Genomic DNA, 20533 nt, shown 5'->3' with positions numbered 1-20533 from the left:
TAACGATAATTTTTCCCAGTTTCTTGACACTCCTTAAATCGCAGTTATACTGTATATGAAGGGCTTGGGGCAAGAAATGATAACTTTTTCCAGTTATTTGAAAATCCTTACATAGAAGTTATACTGTATATGAAGGGCTTGGGGCAAGAATGTGATATGCCATATGATGTAAATTTTTCAATGGGTCAACTCCCAACTCATAAAAAATATTTGTAGAATTTTTCAAAGGCATTCTACATTCTACAATACGAAAACTAGATATGCTTTCCTCCAAATGACATAATACATTGTCATGTTTATTTCAATTTTAGTTATAAGAAACAAAAATTTTGATTGAAAAGTCACTCCTTGTGGCTTGTCACATTTCTGCCCCGAGCTCTTCATATATATATATACATATTACATACATATATATATATATATGTCAATGCACAGTCAATACCGCTGAAGCCTCAGACTTGAAATTTGGCAGGCATGTTCACTTGATTACAAAAGCGTTCACTAAGAAAGGATTTTTCGAAATAACAATTAGTTCGGGTGAAATTAATCAAAACCCCTTAATTTCTGTGAAATTAAAACCTGTAATTGAAATTTAAATCCCTTATTTTCGAAGGCTTTCCTCCATTCAAATCATTATTCAGTACTTCATCTCAACTTTTGGTCGATAGCTAATTTAAAATTCGATATTGTTTTTGTTTCATACATAATTCTTTGAGGATTTTCTCAAGTCAAATAACAATGCTTCTGTCTTTTGCTTTCACTTTTTCAAAGCTTGAAACAAAGTTTTTAAGAACATTATCACTGATAAAATATATAAAGCATTTAAGTTTTATTTAACATCATAAAAGTAAATGAGAGATTTTTGTAGTTTATTATTAGTTTGCATAATACTGATTTAGAATGTGAATTTAAATGCCTTCAGCCCTGTAAAATAGACACTTAGCTGGAAAAATACAGAAAATATGTTTCCTGAAAGACAACACAATGTAATATGCTGCAGTATAATTAAAAAAAATCGAATTTCTAAAACTTAATTTTTGGCGAATTTTTTAATGAAGGGGCGAAATTTCGCTTAAATATTGAATTACGCCGAAACTATAAGTCGGAACTATTTCAAGATAACTTAATCAAATTTTGACAGTAAGGATCGGTTATGGACAAGGGCATATATATTAGGAGTCCAGGGGCATCGAGACCCTCCCAAAATTAGAAAAAAATATAGGTAATAAGCAATAATTATAGGGGATTTTCGTAACTAGGTGCACCAAGCACCGTTACCCGCTGCTAATTACATTACCTGACCAATGCCGGGTACGGGAATACTAGTATATATATATATACACAGGGTGTTCTGTTTTAACCTGCAAGACCTTTTTTTTCTCAACCATTAGTGTTAGATGTATACTTCTATTTGAAAAAATGTTCAAAATTAGATGCAGGGATATAATATTGAAAGTTTGAAGTGAAAATTAAAATGAGTCAAAAAAAATGCGAAATTTAACTTTTATATGGGCCTCAGGTCCCCTAACTTATATTAAGGGAAATAAGCTCCATTGAAAAATAATTCCAACATAAAAAGGTTGAAATTAGTATGACCAATATTCACCAAGATATGAAACGCAGCGTTTTGTGACTTACACCACTTTTCCCTAGCCTTCAATAACACCTTTTGGGGGAAAATGTAGCAAATAACAAGTGTTTAAAATTAGATGTGTGCATAAAGTGATTTTTCAAATCATTTGAGGTTTTGTTGTGTGTTTTTGCGTATCAACGGAATAACATTTGCATTTATATTTGAATAGCAATGAAAAATATAAATACCTTGTTTTTTACTTTGATGACCTGTCATTCTTCTGAAAGATCGATAAGTTCCAATCTCATCTTCTGTGTGGTCCCTTAAAACTTAAAACTGGAATATCTCCTTGAGTTTTTGTCGCACAAATGTCAAGTTTTTTGTGTTAGTAATAGTTTTCAAAGAAGATCATTTTTCTAAATATTAGTTAGGGGACCTACAGTACGTATAAAAGGATAAATTCCGTATTTTTTGACTCTTTTTTTTTTGCTTCAAACTTTCAATATCTTAACTCAGCATCTGATTTTGAACATTTTTGCAATTGGAAGTATACATCTAGAACTAACCGTTTCGAAAATAATTAATGAATTAACTAAACTCTGACTTTTACAAGTTAAAATAAAAATAGCATATCAGAAAGGAATAAATTACAAGAAAGAGTACAAGATAAAGTGCCTTTGTATCGAATTCAAGTATTCATATGCAATTTCACAAGAAAAAAGTATAGAGTTCAGAATTTTGTATTTAGTGCAATACGGAAAATGGTTGCTATTTTTCTCCCATCTTAGTATTGGGGGATGCAAAATAATCATTTTTGCAAAAAATTCTTGGTTACATGAATGCGAAATAGATAAGGATGCATTGAAACCATTTTTATGTTTGTCCTTTTTTGGTGTTTTCAGGAATTGTCACAAGGTAAAAGTTGAGGGAGAGCTTATTCCTAGAATTCAGTACACAATACAATGAGCTATGATTGAACCTACAATATTTTGCTCCCTAAGCTTCACAGGAGGTCACTGTAATCGCTTGTTCCATCACTAAAACTCAATGGGTTGGTCATCAATAGGAGTGTGTTTGAATAGCTGATAAAGAGAAAAAGTCCTTTATATTCTTTTTCTGTTGATTCCTCAAGGTAATTAAAGCCTAATAGCACATTTACTAGATAGATATTCCTCATTTTCCTGGAATTTTTTCCAGGATCTGTTCATTTGGGTTTTCTGGGTCCCAAGGATCGGAATTCACATAGAGGTAGCATTTCTTTCTGGCGAATTTGAGTTAAAAAAAACACTATAGCCCATAAACAAGAACCCTGAGCTAACGATGCATAGCACAAAACAAAGATACTTTCTAAGCTTTTTGCTTTAATTACTATTTATTAATTAAGCATGAGAATCCACCCTGATTGAAAAAATATATTACTTTTAATTACATAATTAATATTATGCAATATAATAAAACTTAACAGTGTTTAACATTTAAAAACATAAAGGATATCCACCAACAGATGGCACTATCAGTAACAGCTAAAGGTATCCCTGCCATTAGGGCTTGATTACCTGGATCAGTTTTAGGCTGCAAAACAAAAATAAACGTAATGAGTTGATGAAAACCAATTCAAGAATTTTATTAGAATGAAAAGGGTATAACAGATATATGATATTATGATATGAGTAAAATGTAAAGAATGTATAACCTTAAGAACTCGTAAACAACCTTCAATAGTACCCAAGCAGAAGTAAATAGCACCCACACCAATGATTCGATGTAATGTTGAGCCCAATCGCGGTCTAAATTAAAATATAAACAAATCAAAATGGATCCAGGAAGTACATAAAACACTAACAAACAAAGTACATACTTTACAATGCCAAATCCAAGGCTTACAATGATAATCAACATCCTAGCTAATGTCCTCTTCATGCATGATAATATTTCCGCAAACAATATAGCTCCTTGAACTGTAAATTATTAAAATATAGTTTACTCTCTTACATTTATACTATACATAATTTTAAAGAAATGAAAAAATATAATTTTAAAACTGATAATAAAAACGAATTCAAATATAGAAATTAAATTTCAGTTGTATGTTATCGTTAAGGCTTCTCCTATTGTGAGAACAGCAACAATACGGCCACTATAATGGCAAACATTAAAAAATTGCACAACAATTTGAAAATATCTAAACAGATGAATAAAAGGTGTCAAAATAGCAATAAATATTAATATGAAAACAGTGGACAAACACAGATATCTATTTTTTCAGTCATATGACATGAAACAACACTATTAAAACATATTTAAAAGAAATAAAAACTATAAATAGTGCCAATTTAAGTGATTTTCTTATTAGAAATACTGAATTGAAAGGATACATATTAGGTATTTTATTCTACAGTAGAAAATGAATGAAAAAAAAAGAATCCACATTAAAAAAAAAACTTACAGCTGTGAAAATCTTAAGTCATAGATACTAAACAGACAAAATTTGCTCTTAGAATAATATCAAATTATGCCAAAAATAAGAAAAAACACAAATAAAAATAAATGAAGTCAAAAACTAATTGTCTTGGCTCATAATTACTCATAATGGAGCTGCCAAACATCCCTAAACGTTAGCCCCACTGAATCCAAGAGCGTTTAACACAAGAATGCTGAGAGGTGTCATTTCAAGAACCTGGTATTTTAAAAGTTATGCAAAATGTGAAATTCGCACGGGATGCATATGAATTTTCATGACTTTTATTTAATATGTAAGGAAAACTCACGCACAAAGTTATGAGAAATTAGCTTTTTTAAAACTGATTTAATGGGTGAATTTACCCAGAATGCCGGTGTGGTGTCAATTTTTGACCCTGCAATAATTTTATCTCCAATATACTGAATTGATTATTCTTAACAGCAGTTCTATAATAAGCATCAGAGTATTAAAGGTCACCAATACCTGAAAGCAAATTTTATTTTTTCACACCTGCTTATCATGTGACAGTTTGTGATGCCATATGAGCGCTCATGTGATATGATTTATCAATTTGGATTTTCTTTTTTGCTGCGATCGTTGATGCGCTTGCATATGTGTTGGCAGCTCTTTGGATTATTTATAATGCTTCTTATTTGAGCGTTTTCTATTATTATAGTTTGAAAATTTAAAAATGTCACACAAAAAACGGCTGAAAGGGTGAAATGCACAGAGAATATATCAATAATTCTCAGGAAAAAAGAAAAGGAATGAACATGAAATTCAAAAAAACAGCCCACCAAAGCGCAAAAAATGTCAAGTAAAAAAATGTAGTATAAATGTGACCAAAATATGTTTTTCCTGTAAAAGAGGTAAAAGAGTAGTATGTGGAAACTATTCCAAACATATAAATTATCTCTGTGTTTAATGTACATGATGTAAGTTTCTCTGAAAAATATTGTACATTATTATGTTTTTTCCATAGGTATAATAATTCATCTATCAATCAACTTGATGTCATTTTAGTATTTTATTACCATCCATAAATTTAACAGATATTAAAACGAAAATTGCATTTATTTTGTTCGAATATCTCACTTAGTTTTGACCAGTATCAAAATGACAGCAGTCGGCATTCTAGGGGAAAAAACGTTCTGGCATTCTACTGTTAATCACAAAAACTTAAATTTACATAAACTTTAAGTATGCACAAAAGTAGTAAAAGTTCAATCATACCAGATCTTCCTGTGTAGTTGATTGATTGATATTCGGCATAAAATACAGCTTTTTCAACCAATCCTAAAATATAAAAAAGTATTGAAAATTAATTTGTTACATGTAACTTAATTTTAAATGGGTACATCATTTTAAGAAGTAAATTATTGAATATCTAGTTACTTCATGAAATAACTAAATTACACACTCATACTCATTGACTTTTGAAATGAAAAGTGGAATGCATTTACTTTTTTTGAAACAGAGCATAACATTAATGCCAACATCTATTCACCAGATTGGATTACATTAACCACAATATAGATCACTTGTGTAATCCACGATTGTACACCAGATGTAAAAATAAAATAAAAAAAGAATGATACCAAATATAAAGTTTTCTGAGAGTGTGAAATGCAGTTAATACATTTGTGAAAAAAGGCTAAGAACTGAACTGAGTAGTTAAGTTTCTATAAATCAGTGGGACTCGTGCAACTTGTGGCAGTCTTTAGAATTTTATCACATTATGTAGCAGTTTACAGTTTTAGCAGTCCATCACATTTTGCACGAGTTCGTTTCCAGTAATGAAATCTTCATGTTGTGTTTGTTATCTAGCAAGTTTTGTTTGCTATCTAACATTGTAGTTGATGCGTTATAATTAAATAGTTCTCAGTTAAAAGTTCAAGTTTTTGCCCAAATGTGTTTGTGTAACAATTTCTAAATGAAGAAATATCCGAAGACCAGTTTAAATAGCTTCATTGCCCCGCGACTTTTGGAAAGCGTTAAAGTTAAATGAGTAGTAAGAATTTTTGAATTTAGAAACTTACTTTGATGCAAAACAACATTCATATTTAATGAAATGCAAAAAAATAGTCACCAAGAGTACTGCTACAAGAAATAATTACAGCAGTATTTTCTCACACAAAAACCATATTGGAAGTTTTCATAGGATGCATTTGTAACTACTACATTTGTTTAGCTCTTGTTGTAAAAATGGCTCTAAAGACTCTCATTTGTATTAAATTATAAGGAAATGTGGCTGAAAATTAGTGAAAGTTTAAGCAATGTTTTATGATTTATTTAGGAAGATGTATCATTCAAAAAAGATAAATCCAATAAGTTAAAAATTGCTTTGTAATAGCAATGCATGGGATAAGATTGACCTGATATATTTAATAGTTTTAAATCAACAATCACAAATGCTGATAAATAATAGTGTTATGGAAAGTTTCCTTTCTAATAATTATAACTTCCTAATCTCTTCTAATTGGGACAGAAAATGCTACTCATGTGTTTGCTGAAAGGATGAATGCTTTCAGTTGCACACCATGAAACAAAGTTGATTACCACTCAACGACTTTCATTCTATTTCAAAAGAACATTTGTTGTGCACTATTTTGCTTTTTTTATTGTTGTTGAATGTTTAGCATTTCAAACTTTAAAAAAATCAAACATTCAAATGAATATTTTTATATATAAAATACTAATAGCTATTTTTCCCTAATTTCCTCAATGCTAAACTTTAACTTAAAAAAATATAAAATAAATTTGAGGAGTACCTTCGATTTTCAATGCATGAAATGTGCTTGTACTGGCGTTAAAAATATCTCTGATTATAGATACGATGTTTCCAAACTTTTTTGTTTAATAGACCAATTATCTGTTTTTTCATATTTTTCTAGACCTTCTTCCTAGAGGTCACTTCAAAAATGTCAGGTAAGGTGATGTAATTATTTACATTTGATCTCCAAAACAGTAACATGTAAAAAGTAGTAAATGCAAAAGTAAAACAGTCAGAAGTATAAATAAATTCCAAAGCTTTTGTACTACCTAAGAGGATAACAGCTCCTATCCAAAACTGAATTCGAAGTAAATCCCTCCATTGAAGTGCTGACATAGCAAGCCATGCAATAGCATACATAACATAAATGACGCACATTATTCCATAAAACTATAAGAAAATTTAAACGAGATTTTAGTACCTCAGAAACATTTTACCAAAAACTGATTTTACAAACTGTGACAAAAAGATTTGAGAATACTAATGTGCATCAAAAAATTAATGGTTCAACTAACTAGTTAAATTTGATTGAACGTGATGGGGAATTTTAAGATTTCTATTAAATAGTAACACAGGAATTCAAAAAGAATTTTAGGATTCTAATAATTTCATTTTCAGATAAGTCAACATTATTTTATAAATTAATATGACATTTTAACTGCAGAAATTGTTTCCTTTCAGAAGTTACATAATATGCAAACCAAAATAATTATATGCTTGAAATTTTCACACTATACCATACATTATCAAACATTTAAACATCTACACTTTAAATTTCTTCAGTTTATTGTAACTTTGCCTGAACAACAAATAAATCATTAAAGCATAACAAATGAAATGCAAGCAATACAGTGCGAATTAAACATATGAGAAGTTTACCTCAACTAACCAATGTTTGGACAAATATATATGAAACATTTAGAATCAAAACCAGATTAATCTATTCTTTAAAAACATTACAGAAGAGAGAAAAAACATTTCACTTTTTGCCCACTTAATTTTTTGTCTTATTTATTTATTTTATTTTTAATTATTTGGTGTAAAACTTCATTTTTGCTTTCTTTTCTTAAACGAGCAGCATTATCTCATTATTTACAGATAGAAAGCATTGGGGTTAAGCTGGTTTTGAAATAAATCACCCTTTTTTTGTAAGGATTTTTAATTTTCCATTCAAATTCGAATTAAATTTATGTGGTTTCTCCCTATTATAGAACCTAATCAAAATCTGTAAAAAGCTGGGATTGAACTGGTTTTGAAGCAAAATGGATTTTTTGGCAGCAGAGTTCAACCTGATTGAAAAGGAATTCATTCCAAATTGCTTTGAGGCATTATAAAACAGACAAAAAAGAATCAAATGATAAAAAAAAAAAGTTTTGAAACTTCATGGAGGAGCTGGTTTTGACATTAAATGCCTCATATATACATCGATTAAATAAAGAATAATTAAGTCTACAACAAATCCATAAACTTAAAACTTTGATAATTCATCACATAAGCTTTTAATGCACAAGTTTGAATTATTTTATAAATTCTTTGACACAAAATTAAGAAGTATAAAGCAAAATAATTTATTGAGGGACATATGGAAATTTTGCATAGTCTTTCGTAATTTATTGTTTCTATTTGTCTTACATATTGACACACTGAAACAGATGATACTAATTGGAGGCAAGCTAGCTTAATGCCTAATACTGCACTGACAAATTGTTCAAACATTTATTATGAGGCAACCAGAAAGAAGATTGAAAATGAATGATAGCAGAAAATGGAAAACACCCCTGGCCTTCAAATTAATACTCTCACATGTCTACAGCTATATGTTCCCTCGTAATAGAACCAAAAAATCTGAGTGCCAAATGCAAATTAACATCAATAGCCCTACAAAAAAGGACTGCACATGTAGGTCAGAGGCAATATGAGATGATAATCGGTTGGCAGGGCCTCTAAAAGAAATTTTCTGAGACGGAGTAGAAATGTTCCTGGACATCTTTTTTTTTTTCTTTTTACAGTCTAAAGTTATTGAAGGGGGAAGCACCAGTGCTGAGAAATAATATAAATGCTATGAATGAAATTGTATTACAGTACAAACTTGATGTCTCAAATCTCAGGTGATATGGGGAAAAATTCAAGACATCAAGTTTTTGGGTTACCAAGGTTTTTAAAAATCACACTAGTAACTCTCACGATTACAGACACATACACTATACACATTTATATATCTACTGTGGGACCACTTTGAATTAAAATTAATAAGTAAGTCTTCAATATTTTACTAGATTTGAAAATGTATTAAATTGCCAAAAGCGTACAGAATGAGATTTTGAAATGAACAACAATTTCAACTTGGTTTCTTCATTCAAAAAATCAAAGTTTATCTTCAACCAGTAGCCACCCACATTCAAAATCTTTTTGCAGCCATTTTGTATTAGTTAAAAAAGCAGAATGATAAAAATGAGGAAAAAATTTTCCATTTTTGCTTGAAAATATGAAAAATGTTCGAAATAAATGCATGATGATTCTAAACTCTGGGGGGAAACACCGAGATAAAAAGAACTGCAGCACTCCCTGTTATAACCACACTCCCCTATTATATTGCCCCAGTCCTTTATTCTCAAAATTTTCAAGAGAAGGGATTCAAGCAATTGTCTCTGGAACTGGTTTTGCCACAAAAATTTCCCAAAAAAAAGTCTGCATTCAAAACTTGTTTCAGTAAAAATTTCGACATATCCAGGGTTTTGAAAAATAACTATTCAAGATAACTATGGAAAATACATAGGAGTTTTAACGGAAAATGAGGGGAGTGGTTTTTTTTTTCCGAAGAGATAATGAGGTTTCAGATACCAAGGTTTGACTGTATATGATCAAACTTTTAGAAAAAAGAACACTACAATAACGAATTTTTTAATACAACTGAATTTCACAATTTTTCCTACCTTAAAAGATGTTAGGAGAATGACAATTAGTTCTAAAACTTTTTTAAAATATGACAAAAGAAACTTTTATTTTTTTCACCACATTGTTCATATCTAAGGCACATAAAAAAGAAATAATAAAATAATACAATTAGTAAAAGATGAAAACCGTCAAAAGAGCTATGCATTTTTTTTTAAAGCTTTCAAAAAACAATCCATTATTTTGAAAGTAATTCAAACAACAAACTATTACTACCAAGTAAATACATAACTTTCTAAACTATTTTTTTTCAGGGGGGGGGGTAGGAGCGCACTGCAAACTTGAGCACAGATATTTTGCATTATGTTCAAAATTGCTTTCCTGTTTTAGATAGGAAATGTACACCGCTATTCATCCATATTGCTTGTCATAATATTATGAAAGCAATTGCATTTATAAAATTACATCACTATTAATCATGAGAATCAAGTATTATTTTAGTAATGGATATAAAGCAAAAATAATTTGCCAGAATCGAAGATATTGACAACAAGACGACCCACAAAAGTATCATAAAATGCAAGCAAAAACACATTTAAACATTTTTAAGATTTTGTTATTCTGAGTAAATAATAAAAATTCTCATGATTTTCAACCACAACAATAAAAAGAAAATAAAATGGAAAAGACTTAACATCATAAGAACTAAAATCTTATTTATGCTGTTATGGTTAAATGATTTGGATTAAATAGATGTACATTAAAAAAAAATAATTTAAAAAAAGCACAACAGAATAAAATATACTCATCAATACTCACAATTAGCAATGGATAATCAATAGCAGAGAGATAACCATGGTTACCTTTCATTGCAATATCAACTAAAAAAGAAAAAAGAATTACATGCTTATAGTGCACCTATGGACACAGAGAACTTAAAAAGTAGAAATTTAAACTTGAGTCTTTTCCAACAAAGAAGACTTACTACACTCCTGTTTGTGAAAATTGCAACAACACGAAGGACTAACGCGAGTGAGCTGAAAATTGCAGGAAATGTAAAGTAGGGCATGATATGCAAATGATTAGAATTGCAGATCGGTAGCACATGCTGAGCAGGGCCCTCTGAACGGCGGATCGAACCGAATATAAATAGACGGCTGTAGCGAGGAGTGTATGATTATCGGTGGTTATATGCTAGAGTAATCGTTAACTGAATCTTTACTAAGCCTCATGCAGTAGCCCCTTGTGTGCAGCGGAACAGCAGCACAATCATGAGTGTTTGGAAGCAGTGGACGGACGAGGGTCGGACAGCTCGGAAATCCGGGAGTGGTCCCCGAAATGTGACGTCAGCTCACGATGACAGACACCTGGTGCGTATGGTGCTGACGAACCGCACAGCTTCTTCTAGACAATTGGCAGCACAGTGGTCAACAGCTACAGGTGTTTCATTGTGTGCTTCATCAATTCGGAGACGTCTGCTGCAACGTGGGTTGCGTACAAGGATTTCTTTATACAGGATTCCTCTCATGCAAAACCATCACCGCCTGTGGCTACAATGGGCCACTGTGCATAGGAGCTGGCATGCTGATTAGCAGCAGGTCGTCTTTTCTGACAAATCCAGCTTCAATTTGTGGCACCATGATGGCTGAATTTCTGTCAGGCACTATGCCGGTGAACGGCACATTCCGAAGTGCATTATCGAACGCCACAGTGGACGAACACCCGGAGTTATGGTCTGGGGTGCAATAGCATATCACCGACGATCACAATTGCTATGAATTGTGGGCAATTTGAACAGTACCCGATACATAAACAAAGTTTTAGAGCCCCAAGCTGTTCCTTTCCTGGAAGGATTGCCAGAGGCTGTATTCCAGCAGGATAATGCCCATCTACATGTCGCCAGGACTGTCAAATCCTACCTTGATTCACAGCTGGTACCACTTCTTCCTAGGCCTGCATATTCCTCGGATATGTCACCGATTGAACATGTGTGGGATTTTGTTGGGTGGCTTCTCGCTCGTGATCCTCGTCCTCTTGCTTCGACAGACGATCTTTGGTTGCGCATACAAACAATATGGAATACTCTTCCGCAGGTAGATATTCAAACTTCGTTTCACTCCATGCCGAGTCGTGTAGCAGCTCTTATTGCGGCACGTGGTGGCCACACAAAATACTAATTTCTATCTCTTTTTATTGTTTGTTTGGTTTGAAAATGTAATCATTTATTTGTACCATTACCACTCAACTGTGTATTAAATTTCATTCAATTATAATGCTTCTTTCATGGTGTTGCAATTTTCACAAACAGGAGTGTACATATACGCATACATGAAGTATAAGTACAAGGAACTAGTAAGAAACCAACAACTTTAAACTAAATACAAGAGTCACTCACTGCCTAGGGCTGCCATATTTATGGCATGGTAGTTTAGATCCAATAACCAAATTAACATGCAATTTGCAAAAATCTTACAGTTATAAATATATTTATTATATACACACACGGGTATAAATGAAGTATAAGTACAAGGAACTAGTAAGAAACCAACAACTTTAAACTAAATACAAGAGTCACTCACTGCCTAGAGCTGCCATATTTATGGTATGGTAATTTAGATCCAAAATTAACCAAATTAACATGCAATTTGCAAAGATCTTATAGATTTATATACCCTTATATACACACACTGGTATATGATAGCTTCTGAGAATATCATGTTCATGGTCTTAAAATTAGAAAGCAAAGCAAAATAAAATCTGAAAAAAAAAATCAATGTGTAATGAAAATAAAATGTAAAATAAGTAGGATTTGGGTAGCATATGTTAGGATAACTTCAAACTTTCAAAATAACTGAAATATTTTCAAGATGCAAAAGGATTCAAATCTGCTGCAATTTTTGCAAAACACGTACTTTGTTGACGATGCATTGTGGAAAGCTTTCAAAAAATTAAATTTTACTAAATGAGTTATTACTTGGAAAAATTCTTACTCCCTAACATTGGTAGACTAGAAAAGGATGCCCTCTATTGAGAAGAAAGTGAAATTTTTTGATGATTGATTGAAAAAACTGCAAAAACGGGAGAAAATCGTAAAAACTGGGAAATCGGGAGATGGAAGAAAAAAACGAGAGTCTCCCGTTACAAACAGTTGAGTTGGAAAGTATGAAATATGATAAATTTTAACAAAATAATAGCAAGCAGTCACGAATTGCTAGCCTTAAACTAATGTTGAGTAACAGACACTCCTACTGAGGTTCGAGGACTTCTGCTCATTTCTTGGGACAATTGCAAACACGTCTTTTGCAGTGAGGCACGTACCAAAGCAAGGAAGATGCTCAAGATCTATCACTTAGTGATAAGCTCTGGAAGAACACCAGAATGAAAAAGGGGGAAAGGTCATGATTCATATATAGGGGTTTTTCAGTTCCCCCCCCCCCCCAGGTCATGGTAATACAAATCTGAGCTACAACTAACAGGACAGGTGGAATTTAAATCAAATAGGATGTCTGTGTCTAACAGTAATTTGGTTTTGGTGTAGACCTCTTTCCACCTGTAAAGTAAAAGCTACCAAATATGGAAGGCCTTACTTGATATCCAAATTTCAACCTCTTAAATGCCAGAGTATAACTCTGGTTGATGTTCTTAGCAACTATTTACATACCCATTATGTGACAACAAATTTTGAATGGTATTCTGATTAAGCCTATTATCAAGCCTATGTAAACTTTTAATACCATATTTTGCCAGATAGGCCTGCACCAAGAGGGAAAATTGAGAAAAATTACTTTTAGTGTCCATAATGTGGTGGAGATGAAAAATAGCAAATGAGGTAACAGAAACCTGCACAAAAGCTGCCTACTAATTTTACTAAATGAGAGAGGCTGAATCATGTGAGAACAGTGATTTGTAGTACCTATAAAATCTTCCAGAACATTTCCTTCAGGATTTGAATGAAATTTGATTTTAAAATCTGAAATCAGTTTATACCTCAAGACCTCAATAACTTTGAGGTCTGGGGCAGAGAGAACTAGTGAAGATGTATGACCTGATTTTCATGTTCTTTGAGCATTGCCCAGACAAGCATATGGTCTGAAACATGATCTTGGATGTTGTACTTTGCTTCAGCATTCAGTGGTCTCTTTCAATCAGCCCTTCTTTCATCCACAGTACTGCCTGGCAGTATTTGTTTTACTTATACACAGTTAAATTTTCAACTTTTCAGATCATAACTCATCTTACGCATGTCATGTCTGATTTGGGTAATACATGCAAAGGTCATGCAAAGGACAGAGCTTAGTAACACAATTTAGTGATGGTATAATAATGCAGCAATGCATAAATTTTAAGGACACATTGAATAAATTTTTTCCCAGTAGAACTGTCTATTAACTCCATGCTATTAACATACCTAGTGTTAATCCCCAGGATTGACATTTATTCTTTCCTCTGACACCAACTATGGGCAGATTGCCATTGTCATTGAAAAACTCTCAACAGTTTTACACCAGATAAAGGCACAAGAACTCTCATGATATAAAATTGTAGGAGGAGTTTAATTTAGTTGAGAGTGTCTGAGCCAGATAGATACTCAATGGAACTTTAACATGCTGCATAAGCATGTGACATGGAAATTAACAATTTTCTGCATCTCAAAAATCCACTGAATGGAGTCAACTTTGAAATCAAATCTTAAGGTTTAAAAGACCAATGCTGAACCACAATTTTGTCTGGGTGACAATTTGAGCTGCTTAGAACTGTAAAAGAATATACAATAGCGTAATTAGACAAATTTGCAGGAAACAGCATACATGTATTTTGGGATTACACAATTAATCCCACCCCTTTTTCAATGCAAAACAAGTGAGTTTATGGATGAAAAGACATCTAACAAAAGCTTTTCTCGTATGTCTTTTGATCCATGCACTAAAATTTACCTTGAATCTTGAAACATGCGTACATTGTTTCCTGCAAATTTGTGCCTAATTATGTTGTTTACTATTCTTTTACTTTTCACACACAAAGGTAGGTAATCAATTCTGCATAGAACTGGTTCAGATTAGAAATTAGGAATAATGAACGATTCTTCAGTTTGTTTCTGTGAAAAGAGGAATTTACATTTTACAGCTTTGGTTAATTTTAATGCCACCAAAAATGGATGCTATGCCAAGAAAATTAGCAATGAAAATCATGCTTAACAAGAGCAAATCAATAATCCCAAAAAGTATTTTTTATGTGGTTGGTATTAGAAAATCAAACTTTCTTGACTTATTTTCTGACCAACAGTGAGAAGTGTTTTTTGCATACTCCAAGAATGATTATCAATACTAATAAATAATGCATGTCTCTTAAGATATTTGCCAGTTTTAGTAGATCTAACAATGCTACTTCAGAGTAAGAACCAAACTTATTTTGAAGTATTTTATGAAGCAATATTTTTATAACTATAGCTGTGTGAGTGTCAAGTACAATTATCTTTGCTAACCTTTTGGTATTATATACCCTTTTTAGCACATGAAGATGAACAAATGTCAAATGTCTCCTTATTCTGCCCATAAAAAACTCAAGAATTATTCAATATTTCTAATCTAAACCAGTCCTGAGTTGTTGAAACCATCATCTTGAGAACATTAACAAAGATAAAACTGCACAGGGTGTGCAGGGTGTTGGAGTTAGCTGGCAATCAACTCGAAAGTCCTGGCAGAAATAGCTTTGTCTGAATTTGTTTGTAAAGTGTACTAGTTTGGACAGTTGTATTTAACACTCCTGCTGGCATGCAAATAATAATAGTGTATTAATCAACCAATTATGAAAAAGGAAGAAAAAAGAACACTTTTAACTTACGGTTTTAGACTTATTTTTGTATTACTGGTTTATTAATGAATAAATCAACTCTCCTTAGTTACACAAAAATCTAGTTTTGTAAGAATAAAAGCAAATATTGAAGTGCAACACTGCATAAACTTATGAAGTTTTTTTTTTTTTATTTTTTTAACAATATATGAAACAGACTTGTGATTTTTGAGGCACTTTCTAAAAGTACCAGATTGAAAATTTTTGATCAATATCCCATTTGGAATCAGCCTTTTTTGTATGATAAAGCAAATGAGCCTTATTTCTTGTTACAAGAACACGTTACAAAACAAGAGCAATGAAAGAAAAATATTAAATGTTCAACAACATATAAAACTCTTAAAAAACACACAACATTTCTAAAACCGAGGAAATATTTGATCATAATATTGACAGGTATGTTTCCACAAGCAACCTTATAAGAAGTCATTTAAAAATTCGTATAACAGACAGTTAAATATTCATTTATAGAATTACAATGTATTGAAAAAGTACCTGAAACATTAAACTTGGCAGGTATGCTATTTAGAGGCTTGATTTGCAAGATAAATAAATAAACTCCATCCATATCAACAGTTGTTAGTTTTGAGCCTAGCTGTTAAATAACATAAGTGTTATATTTTTGCACATATTTAAAACTTAGAAAAGCAAACAATTTGAGAATAAATTTTATTTATGTACCCACAATAAAAATCTATCAGTAATGTTTCAAAACAGACAACCTATTCTTAATTTTAGTTAGTTCTATGCAGTACAAATTTCAGATAGACAATTAAATATTTAGTTGATGAAAATTCATTCATATAAATAAAATAAGATATAAAGCATTGTCATGCATTAAAAAGGAATTTGATGCAAAGAAATTGCGAGTTATAAATTAAGTTAGATACAATTTAACAATGTATTAAGCTCCAACTTGCTTTTATATAAATACATAGAGTTTAGAGTAAAGTTCTTTAATCTCTGGCTTAGCAAACCCCTTTCTTACATAAAACTTTCAAGGAAATTCTCTCAAAATCTTGGCTTTTCTTTTCCTTTTCTAATAAAGAAAACTGCCAGATGTTTGCTATTTATAACCCTTAAGTTTGCTTTTGCTCAATATATTTTAAGTATATCCACCTTTTTAATTAAAATAAACACAAAAGAAATGCACCGAAGTATGTCTTATACCTTCAAATGCCATCTGGTTCAAAAATGGCATTAAATGGCAAAAGTTTTAAAGTTTGGTTATTCACACTCATTTCAGATTGTGAAGTACAAAAAAGCGGTATCTCTTTATAACCTAATTGAATGCAACACTAAAACAGTTTTTCTTATTTTGTAGCTAATAAGTAGAACTAGTATATGAGTACAACGTCAAAAAGCATTATGAAAAATTTTTGCATGAGAAGAGCATTTTTGAAGAAGTTCAAACAATGAATTAAAATCAAAACTAAATGACCAGCAGTCATTTTTTCTCTTCAAAGCAACTAAAGAGCAGATGAACTTTGTACTAGCCGCATCCCAGCATAAAAAAATGCCAAAGGAAGAAGAAAGCCTTTTTTGGTGGAGAATCTGTAAAATTTTTTTTTTTTTTTTGAACATAATGTTTAGTCCATCACAAGCTCAAGCTATTTTGAACGATAGCTTGTTTAGCCTGAATCTTGTAGGATGTATGGAGCATCTGTAATGGGTATAGGAATAAGGTAATAATCGTTTTCCCTCGCATTGCATTAATAGTGTTGCTTGCATCTTTTCAAAACTTTTGATACATGAGCTTAAAGTGTGTATACAGGCAGTTAAACACAGTATTAGACTTTTGTTCAGACAACAAACGGCAAGTATTCATATTCCATCAAAAATGACAGAATTCCCCCCCCCCCCCAAAAAAACAGCATTTGTGGAAAGTTTTTCTCTACAATTTTGAAGAATTGTGACATTTACTTGCTTGCAGACTTTTATGGCAGCCACTTTCTATCGGAGTCAACATGGCAGATATTGGTTCCGAGGGGTGTTCCTCCCTTCAAAGTTCAATGGCGCAAATTCTCCTCCAAAAATTTTCTCAACACGCTTTTCCCTTTCCTTTCTTTATTTATTTTATTTTTAGCTCTTTTTTTATTTTATTTACTTTTTAAATATATTTTAATAAATTTACTTATTTATTATAATTATTATTATTATTTTATTAGAAAAGTTCTGTGCTACGCTAATGACATACACACACACACAAACTAAATAAATAAATGAATAAAATCTAAACAAAATAAAATAAAAACAAATTTAAATAAACAAAATAAATCAAAAAATAAATTATAAAAATCCCGCCCCCTTCAAATTTTGATGTCGCCCATCTTGAGCCATAATCCCCCCTCCCCTCCGGCTTCAAAAGCATTGACAAATTTCAACAACACTGCGATCATGCTATAAAAAAATTAAATGAGGCTATGAGCTGCTGAAACTGTCCAAAAGCATGAATTCAAAATGTTACTGACTTCAACTAATGTGTTTGAAACAAACTACTTAAACAGCTGGAATGGCTGACACAATAGACATGAGAAGCTGATTTTGTAGCACAACAACGATGGCTACATGTTGGTCAACTCGCCCAGACATACCTAGGAGGACTGAAATGGGAAGTCAGCCATATTCATCAGACATTGCTCTTTCAGGCTATCATTTATTTTGGTTGATGTAATTGGCACTTACTGAAGATTGCATCACCTCATATGATATCATACAAAAAAGGATGAATGTCTGGACTGCTTTAAATAAATGGAATGCTTCACTCGAGGAATCCACTTATTCCACAAAAGATAGGTGAAGATTGTCGCTTCACATGGAAAATATTTTAAATAAAATTATTTAGTATTTCCATATTCAAAATAGGCTTTTCATGTAAATAAAAAACAATTGAAACTTATTCCCACATCCTTACATACAATGAGCTAAAATCCGAATGCAAGGATTGTTTTGTTCCTGCAACATGGATAAATCAATGGAGGCAAGAAGCACTGTACAAGCTATCACTTTATTGGGGTTGACACAAGCAATACAACTGGACAGGAATTAGAAATTGTTGTTGAAATTAAAAGCAGAACAAGGGGAATAGATTTCTATTAGAGTCTGATAAAAGACTTTGGCTCAGTGCGACTTCGACTTGAGCTGAGCATTAACAATAACCACAGAAGGACTACTAGGGCGACAGGCAGCAAGAGAAATAATGATACTCAAAGTTGTGATGAGAAGGTAATAGAAACAGTAGTGATGATCTTTCAATGCATCATTCAAAGCGAAAACAAGTTGCGTAAGAAGTTTTTCCTAAGTTTTGAACATTTGATGATGGTTGCAAAGATCTTAATGTGAAGTACAGATTCACAGGCAATTTTATCAGTTCTTGAGCAGTATGAAAGGTTAGCACACTGGCAGTAACAATACCTAGAAATATGTTGGTTGGACATGAGAACGATTCTAAAAAGCACCTGTTTCCCATAAAGATTAAAAATAAACAATGCAGATTTGCAATAAGTCTACAAAAAAATTCAAGTTTCTTAAAAATTGTACATTAATCCATTTATATTTGATGTATATGTCTGAAAACAAGCATCCCAAAATATGCAAGCAACAGATATTGGAGGGTTAAAAAAAATAAAAGAAACACTCATTAATATTGAAATGACTACCATTCTACCAGTAATGCGAGTTTTAAAATTGTCAAGAGACTTTTTACAATGTTTTGTACTTATTTATATATCATGTTACCTACACTTTATGTCACTTTAAATTTTAAAAAGTAGATGTATTCAATTAAAAATTTTTTGAACAAAAATAAATGCAAAATATGTAATTATAAACAGTAATTTCATTTTTTCCATTAAAATGAATTGCAGATTTGCAAACCTCTTTAAAATTAAATTGTTTTACAGCTACTAAACAAATATGTAGCCCATGGATTTCTATGAATTTACTAATGTGGCTTTCAAGCTTTGAAAGGATAAAAATCCTTATTTTGCCAAGTATTCCAACAAAAAAGATATTTAATTATATTGATCATTTTCATAATCAGGGCTGGATTAATCTATAAGCTAAGCTATAGCTTAGGGTCCCTGCTTTGTTGGGGGCCTCCAACTCCCAAAAAATTGCATGATTCATTCCTAAAAAAATGAAAAGTACTTGAAAAAACAAATTTTATCTTCAAATGCTTGAAAACCTTTAAAATTTGAAAAAGTGTGACTACAAACCTTGAATTTTAAAATTTCTAACTAATGGGAAAGGTAGAGGGAAGGAATGGGAAAATATGTTAAATTCAGCTTCTTTTGCTACACCCGGTATCAAAAATGTAAAAATAAAGGTTCTCACATTTCTGTATCTTAAGATAATATTTGTGACACATGTTTCATATCCTGCTATTTATTTAACTCAGTACGCAGTATTTCAAAAATTCTTTTGTTAATCCTTGTTTTTGTCTTATTTCTATTGCATATTGTCAATCTGTTTGGAACGGGGGAAAACTACAATATCTCTATTCATATAATGAGAGATATATAGTTTATTTTCTCTTTTAAACTTAAAATAATGACATGTGAATGAAGTACAGTAAAACCCATCTAAAGCGGACACTAACAGAACAAACATTTTTGTTTGTAACAGAGCCCATTTTTGCTCGCAGGAGAGGGGGTTTTACAAATTTATTTGTTTATTTTATATTATTCATTTCTTACTGTCAACTTAAATATATTTATGATATACATTTCAATGTCTCCATAACTTTTTAATTTACTAGTTTTTTAAAATATGCATACATAAAAAAAATCAACACTATTTTATCAGGTTACATTACCTCATGTTGCGTTTCTGAATCTTACTTGATGCAATAACAACTGAAAACTTCTGGATTCATCTTTGTCACAAAATTTTACTCTGACAGATCCTTGTTTGAATTCAACGCAATGAAAGAAACTTACTATTGTTTCAATTTTAACCTGCCTTCTAGTGTACTTGACACTGA

The 20533-nt window shown here is 31.6% G+C and overlaps 1 protein-coding gene across 1 annotated transcript in view; it reads right to left on the bottom strand.

Annotated features, from left to right (window-relative positions):
- The window catches only part of LOC129218482 (transmembrane protein 87A-like), a 102288-nt gene that overhangs the window by 21114 nt on the left and 60641 nt on the right, over window positions 1–20533 (bottom strand). The window contains exons 9-15 of the mRNA XM_054852766.1: window positions 16045–16144; window positions 10519–10580; window positions 7077–7197; window positions 5268–5330; window positions 3432–3531; window positions 3267–3360; window positions 3057–3145 (exon numbers count right to left, since the gene is read on the bottom strand). Coding sequence (XP_054708741.1) covers window positions 3057–3145; window positions 3267–3360; window positions 3432–3531; window positions 5268–5330; window positions 7077–7197; window positions 10519–10580; window positions 16045–16144 — 629 coding nt within the window. The remainder of the gene's footprint in view (window positions 1–3056; window positions 3146–3266; window positions 3361–3431; window positions 3532–5267; window positions 5331–7076; window positions 7198–10518; window positions 10581–16044; window positions 16145–20533) is intronic.

Source organism: Uloborus diversus, chromosome 3, assembly GCF_026930045.1.
Source record: "Uloborus diversus isolate 005 chromosome 3, Udiv.v.3.1, whole genome shotgun sequence".
In the NCBI taxonomy this organism is placed as follows: domain Eukaryota; kingdom Metazoa; phylum Arthropoda; class Arachnida; order Araneae; family Uloboridae; genus Uloborus; species Uloborus diversus.
This window is presented reverse-complemented; position numbering and strand designations above follow the sequence as displayed.